Source organism: Zerene cesonia, chromosome 3, assembly GCF_012273895.1.
Source record: "Zerene cesonia ecotype Mississippi chromosome 3, Zerene_cesonia_1.1, whole genome shotgun sequence".
In the NCBI taxonomy this organism is placed as follows: Eukaryota; Metazoa; Arthropoda; class Insecta; order Lepidoptera; family Pieridae; genus Zerene; species Zerene cesonia.
The window spans coordinates 2452748-2460801 of NC_052104.1; the positions used below are offsets into that span (position 1 = coordinate 2452748).

The 8054-nt window shown below is 32.2% G+C and overlaps 1 protein-coding gene across 1 annotated transcript in view; it reads right to left on the reverse strand.

The window, feature by feature from the left end:
• LOC119836897 overlaps nucleotides 1-6213 on the reverse strand; it is a 7934-nt gene extending 1721 nt beyond the window's left edge. The window contains exons 1-4 of the mRNA XM_038362351.1: nucleotides 5996-6213; nucleotides 2032-2140; nucleotides 1313-1459; nucleotides 643-814 (exon numbers count right to left, since the gene is read on the reverse strand). Of these exons, the coding sequence (XP_038218279.1) occupies nucleotides 643-814; nucleotides 1313-1459; nucleotides 2032-2140; nucleotides 5996-6115 (548 nt within the window). The 5' untranslated portion in view covers nucleotides 6116-6213. The remainder of the gene's footprint in view (nucleotides 1-642; nucleotides 815-1312; nucleotides 1460-2031; nucleotides 2141-5995) is intronic.
• Nucleotides 6214-8054: the final 1841 nt, after the last annotated feature.

Below are 8054 nucleotides of genomic sequence, written 5' to 3' on the forward strand. Positions count from 1 at the left end.
TTCCAAAAGACCGGGTGCCTTCCTTCTGGGGGTACCCGAGTATTATGGAGATGAGAAACATAATAATAATAATAATAATTCTTTATTCGCATATGTACGTAGTAAGGGATGTAAGACTTAGGTTTTACGCAACGCCACAAAAAAATATAAATATAGAAGAATAAGATTTTGTAAATAGATTAGAATATGATTTAACTAGTATCTACCTACCTAACTTATTTTGGCAAAAACACCACTGACAACAAAAATGTAATTCTATGCTACCAAGACACCATAAAATAGCTAGAAACACGAGAAAACAATATTATATTTACCTTGCGGCACACCGACTTTTTGGAATCGGTTCCTTAGATAAACGCAGTGAAAAAAACAAACTGTCCAGCTTTATATACGTGTGTATGTATACTTAGCTTTTTAAGCTGCGCAAGAGAATTTATTGCGGATTTTAAATGGATAGAGTGATTTAAGAGGAAGGCTTATAATATATTGATATTGTATATATAAGATGCATAATTGCATCCGTTCAATATTCTATTATATTAATCCTACCCCGCTTGTATAAAGATAACGAAATCTTATCTGTATCCATCCTACGCCATGTCACAGAAACTCTTTAAAATTCTTTTTCATAATTTCTAATACCTTGGCAGTTTATCCCGTAAGTACGCCATGACGTTTTTAGGCAGCCCAGTGGTTCTGGAAAGGACGAACGCCGTCAAGTACCTCGCGCCCTCCCTCTGCTCGGCGCAATGCAACAGGAGTGCCCAGGTTTTGTACTCTGTGTCCAACACGTATGTGTTGTAAATACCGTCGTCTGTAATCATGTGTGTAAAAGTGCTTAGAATGTTTGATTTTTTTGCAACAAATGTAAATAATTTAATAATTAATTAATTAAAAGATTTGAAAGATTTATAATTGAGCAGTGATATATTATAAGTATATGATGTATGTTATATATATCAAAAGCTACTATCCTATAAAAAAAAACATTTGAATAAATCCCTATTTTATCGAAAATGAAGATACAAATAATTATATATATAGACTTTCATTTATTGTACCAAATTTCATTGCAATTGGTTCAGTAGTTTTTGCATGAAAGTGCAACAAACACACGCACATCCTTACAAACTTTCGCATTTATAATATTAGTAGGATATCAATTACGCTTTGCTCATTATCTTTCCTATCTTTTTTTCAGTAATATGCACAATCTTCAAGCTATTCAAAAATCATTTAGGCTTTCAAACAGAAACGAATAATCTCAAATGAATAGAGCTTCCTCTAGTGAGAGCTACATATCAAAGCTTACACGTCAGTTCTGAGTGCGTCCAGTGTGCGGGCTCATTCAGGTCTATCCGCCAAGTGATATTCCCATACAGGTTCTCGCCGATGGGGTCGTCTGCGAAGCGGTAGGTAAAGTTCATTGTGACGCCGGGAGTCCATTCTATGGTACCATCTGAAAAGAGCCATTATTGTTAATAGGAATTGCTTATATTGCGAATTTAATATATGCGATGGCAGTTATATTATGTAGTATTTAATAATACATTTTTATATTTGATACATGGAGGGTGGTTGAAAAATATCACATAATGCCTCTGTGTTGTAGGTATGGACACGTTTCTTCTAACAGAGATAAATTGAATAATAGGACAGAGACGAATATTTTGTAAAAACAAACTAATTCCTTGTGCCAGCGTCTACTATTTCTCTATTCCCATTCCACCAGAATATTGGAATGATGGAAAAAGAGTTCAATGTGTTTCTTATTCGTCAGTGGCCGAAATTTGGTCAAGATAGTGAATATTATTAAGACAATCTTTATAAGCTACTTTATGAAAGATAATAAAAGGCAACACCATAATATTAAAAATATAACAAAAATATTTTGATTGGACTACCCAATTTTTTATTAAATAAAATTTAGAATAATACAATAGAAGATAAAGAAGCATTCTGTTAATTATACAAGAAATAACATATACTGGATATAGGATATAGAGATTCTTTTCTCTAATTTCATATTACCTTCAGCTTGAACATGGTCTTCCATGTTAAAAACAGCGCGCATACAACTGTAGGACAATGCTTCCTCGGCGCTCGCATAATATTCCACTACGAACCAATCGCCTAACAGCTGTAAAAAACAAATACAGTCATGCAAGGCATATACAACTTGCATATTATACGAAATAAATAGATTTTTCAATTTATCTGCGTATGTAGATAACGTCACCACTGCTTAAAATGGTGAAGGAAAACATGGTGACGAAACCGGCATGTTCGAGAATCAAAAGTTCGACGATATGTGACATCTGCCAACCCGCACTTGGCCAGCGTGGCGGATTATGGCCTGAACTGAGGCCTGTGTCCCAGCAGTGGGAACATATAAGGGCTGATGATGATGACGATGATGATGATAGTAATTCATTAAATATTATAATGTAGATGCGTAGAAGCCATACATATATATTGATAACTATTCCTTTGCAACGCAGGCGGAGACGCGCGCAAAAAGCTAGTAAGGATAAAAACTATGGTCATTGGCCTGCATGTATAAGAATGTATAAAATCACAAGTAAAATTAGTTGTATAAAATGATCAGCTTGTTTGCTTTGAAGGTATTTTGCTATTCATTTACTTTTAGGCGTAGTAAATTTACTTCGTTGGCTGAACAATTGAAAATACAGAATGAGATGAAAAACAAACAATTAGGTACAGATTCACCACTATTTTCAATAAATGAATAAACACAAGTTAATAATGATATCATTTTTCATCCTAGCACATAGTTATTTCTAGATGTTATAAAATACAAATGGATATCTAATTCATTAATTTTATGTAAGTGGAAGTCGATATCTACGAATGTTCCAGATAAATTATTCATCGAAATGAATAAAATAATACCCCATAAAATGCTGCTAAATAATGACAAATACATATCATTATTCCCATCCAAATAAAATGAACATTTAATGCAAGTAGCGATCTCTCTTTTGGCTTATCCTTTTAAACAATAATGGAGGCTTATTCATAATAAGATTTAGCATAACAATAGTTGTATGTTTAGCTGGTTGACGTCTCAATGTAGCCATTAGCATAGATTATACAACGATATAGTTATTACAGTCGTTAAGAAAGCTTACGTTAATCCTTAAACTGGAGCTGTAAGCCGTTTCACTTTCTATTTTATGGATGATTACATTAGATGTTATCAAGAGATTATTCGTTCGGATACACGCGGGTTAGCAGCTATTCATTTAAACGTGATCATTTATTATTATACTTTCAGTTTTATTATACACTTAGCTCATATAAATATATATACTTTCGAGTTTCTGATTCGGGAAGTTTATGTGCTTTCGATATGTATCTATTAATTGAAAGATTAAGTATATTTACAATGACACAACATATTTTTTCAAATACATATTTTTGGTTTCCGCAATTTCAATGTATCAACGAATGGTTACCGTAAAAACACGGGATTTTCTTCTTGGAATATAAGAGAAGTTAATATAGTAGTAGATAGATATATCTTGACCCGTTAACTCACAAAACATACTCGTCATAGCGAATTACGAATATAATCCGAAAGTTAGGAAGTAAAGAGAAACAAAATATTAATTTATAAAAAACACAACCTACGAATTGTGAAACTTTGTCGTTCTTTGACGTTTCTTCCTGACCAAACTAAATAAAAATAAAATGAGAACCACAATATAACGAATATCATCAAACACAAATTAATGAAACAAGTTCGTGAGATATGCAAATCTTAACCGTTAGCTTGCTTATTATTCCATCTAAACGTCGAGACATCAGCAACCGTGTCAATCTGTCCTTTACTATTGACCTACATAGGTTATTCCTGTCCCGGCAACCCAATTTTACCCCTCAATGAGATTATACGCGGTCCGCATGATAAGGCACACTTTAATGAGCTGTATGGACAGAAATGACGAGGCGGGGTAAACAAGATTGAAACTTAGTTATTCTTAGTCTTATCATAGCTGAAATTTTCTTACAAGTCAGTGTGGGTTGATCCACATCCCGATTCGTTCATTATCGGAGTTAATTAAATAATTATGACTGTTATGAGATTGATTTCAAGCAATAATGTAAATAATGAAGTGAAAACTTACATTTTATTTTTACCAAAAATTTAAGAGACAGATATGATTATGTTTATAAAAAACACGTAGCTGCTTATATGACTTAGAGCTCTAACATTTTTTACATTCGTTTACTCGTGTAGTACATATTGTATTATTAGACGAGTATATCAATGAAGCCAAAATTTTAATTTTGTATTAAATATCTAAATTGAACACAAACTCAAAAATTTTCATTCGTGTAAACTTTTACAAGTTCTTATTAATTGTCATTTTTTAAGAGAATAATCTGCTAGAAACTCGATTTTTTTTAAGTTAATTTCATTAAAGTATCATGCACTTTTAACTTCGTAGGCGAATTCTCTTCCTGTCATCACTACAAGTCGCTTTCTCTGCCTATCCCTGTGTACCTATGTATGCTTAAATCTTTGAAGCTGCGCAACTCGTTTTGATGTTTTTTTTTTAATAGATAGAGTTATTCAAGAGGTAGGTTTATACGTATAACAACATCTATTAAACTACTCCGAATTTAACGCCACGAGCGCAAACTAGTAATAGATATTACCAAGAGCTTTCACAAGCACTGGTTGAAGAATATTTTGTCAGGAACATAACATTCTTCTAGTACGTGGGCGATCATTAGTAAATATTCAAATTTCTTTAGCAGCATTTAGCAGCCGTTCAGTTTTACTCCAATAGGCAAATCAGCCAAGAGATATTTTCTCATTTTATAATGTACATATAGTTTCAAATACAGCTAGATAAAACAGAACGTTAATATTGAAAATTTCTTTAGCTCTACCTGGCAATTGAGAAACTTATGAGCCTAGGAAATTTGGGAATAAACTAAATGAAAAAATTGAAAAAAAATGAAATGAAAAAATATATTTCGGTATTTTTTTTTAAGCTAGCCTAAAATATATTTTATTGCTTTTTTACAATAACATGTGATTCTGGTTTTAAACCTCATTAATAAAACCGGGTTATCAGTTGATCAAATTTAGCCTTTAGAACTTTTAGGTTAGAGCTATTAAGATATCATCACTAAATAAAGTTGAAAATTAGAATATTTCAACCCCGCCTAACACATTATATAATAAAATATTCGATTTTCTTTAGGAATTATAATAGGTGTTGTCTTACGTATACTCAGTATAAGAGTGAAATGTGACAATTTAATTGTTTCTAAAATTAATGGGTGCGTAACAGATATTTTTTTTACACAACAATTGTTTGAAATGAATTCGCAATTATAAGATGTTCAACACTTCATATCACTCCTATTTTGAAAAAGTAGTGCATATTGAAATTTATTTATATTATCACAGTGTAATTATATGTATATTTTGGACTTTAAAAAAGAAGGAAATCTGTATTTTATATGCAAATTACGTAGCAATTGAAATTAATATTACGTTTGCGTGATGAACTGTTATCGAACTTACGTCCGGCGCCCACGCAGCACAATGCTTCCACACGCTAACTACTAATACTTAGATATATTGTAATAAAATACATGTCATTATTTTTCCACACTCATTAATTTACCAAAACTCAGTTCCCTTTTTTATTTTCAAACATCCTCTATACATGGAGTAACGTTGACAGAACAGAATTTAAAGAAAAGAAAAATGAAAATTGAGTTTGGTCAATAATTATTGATTTCAACTATTTATTTATTGTGTAACATAGACCGTACCCAGTTATCCGCTTAGTTTTTAAACACTCAAATTAATTATTCAATGCCCGAGTCCTCATAACATAAAAACAGGAGATTAATTTAATGTAACGTGCCATTTATTAACATAAAAAGTTAAATAAAAGTATTCATACGCAAAACTTGCGCAGGAGTGCTTTTTTAACCTACCACTTACTTGTGACAAATCGAAATGTGGTACAGCACGGACTTCGGGGCATTTCCTTTTATCCACAATCCTAGCAAACACCACATTGACAAAAACAAGCACAAAACAGAAAACTAAATATTTCACCATCTTTAGTTCTGTACCAAGATAAAACTGTAAATATTCTATGAGTTATGTTTTAAAACGTATTATTCATTCGGTAGGCAGTGTTGAACTAACAAAAGGGAATTGTTATCATTTTGTATGGGACATTAGTTAATGCTTTCTGGACGCGCTCGGAATCCCATTATCAGGTGCTGTGACTCATAATTTATTTGTATGGTTAAGTTACTTGTTTTTAATGTAAATAAATATTATAGATATGCTTTCTAAGACATTTTAAAGGTTATTTTTGACTTACACAATAGAATTGTAAATTATTTGATCTGTATGTGGTAGGGACTTTTTTATCGATGTAACCAATACTATTATTATAATTGCTACAAGGCATTATCAAAAATATTTCATTCTTCGTATCATTCACAGCTTTTTCTGATAAAATGTAGTAATCAGTGAGTGTAAACTCATTAACGATGGTATAACCCGTTATCATTAAGTTTTATGGGCTTCATGTGTGATTACTGTGTTAACGTTCAAAATAATTTTGTAATTAAATATAAGAATGTTACTGATATACTTTTATGAGGAGAAAGTTTATTTTTAACGTAATTCATGGCAGGAATAGTAGCTAGATTCTTCGAGTTGTGTCATACTATATTAATCCTACTAATATTATAAATGCGAAAGTTTGTAAGGATGTGTGGGTGTGTTTGTTGTTGTGTTGTGCGCCAAAACTAATGAAACGATTGCAATGAAATTTGATACGTAGACAGCTGGACAACTGGAATAACATAAAGGCAACGTTTTATCTCGATATTCCTACGGGATACGGACGAATTACGTGGATGTAACCGCGGGGCGCAGCTAGTTACGCCATAAAGTTGTAAGCCTTTTAGCTAGTCTTAAACTTATATATCTTTTGCCAGCACGGGTTTAATTCGAAGTAGTTTAATAGATGTTATTATACATATTAACCTTCCTCTTGAACCACTCTATCTATTAAAAAAAACTCGTCAAAATCTGTTGCGTAGTTTTAAAGATTTAAGAATACATAGGGAGATAAGGACATAGTAGTGTAGTGATTAACAGATACCGCTAACTCTGTCTCATCGTAAACGATTTTTCGTATTCGATTAAATTTTCGTAGTAAATTTAAAACTAGTTACGAGGTAAATATTCGCTATTAATCTGAATAGAAATTATGGAAAAATAATTAACACTTATTCGAATTTTCAACCTAAATGAAGTTATGTATCACAACAGCTAACATAATCCGTAAAATATATGGCTAAGTTGCAACGATGATTAGGTTTCGACACCAAACCGCGCTAAGACATAAGGCACATTATAGCAATTTTTTATAGTGGGGAAATCTTGATCCGACATGACCCAGGGGGATGGAGTGAACCCAAAACCCCTATGTGTTCCATCGAGCCGCTTAAGTGAAGAGGCCACGGGGGCTGTTTAAAATTCATCCGCGACCCACTCGGCACATTATAGCTAATATTTTCGTATTAAAATTTCCTTATATTTTATTAGAAATGGCAAACATAAGACCAGTGATTGCGACAACCACTGCAAATTAGCAAACAACACCCAATTTCACGTATAGAAAACGTTGGTGGCGATGCTTCAAGTCCATATTTATTTGAGCTACATAAGCACAGGTGTGATCGTAGACTGGTTTGTAAGTATTAGCAAAATTTGTGTCATTACAACTTGTTTTATATAACCTACTTTTATTTATAACATATTTTTTGTGAGTGGCACACGTGCAAAGTTCACGCGAACAACTTCTTCATTTTGTGCTTGTTGTATTTTGCTGCATAAAAAATTAGCTTATATTTTAACATTATATGGAACTAGCATTTGATTTTCACACGCGTTAATCCAGAGTAGTTTAATAGATGTTATTATATATATAAACATTTTGAATCACTCTATCTATTGAAAGGCCCATCAAAATCCG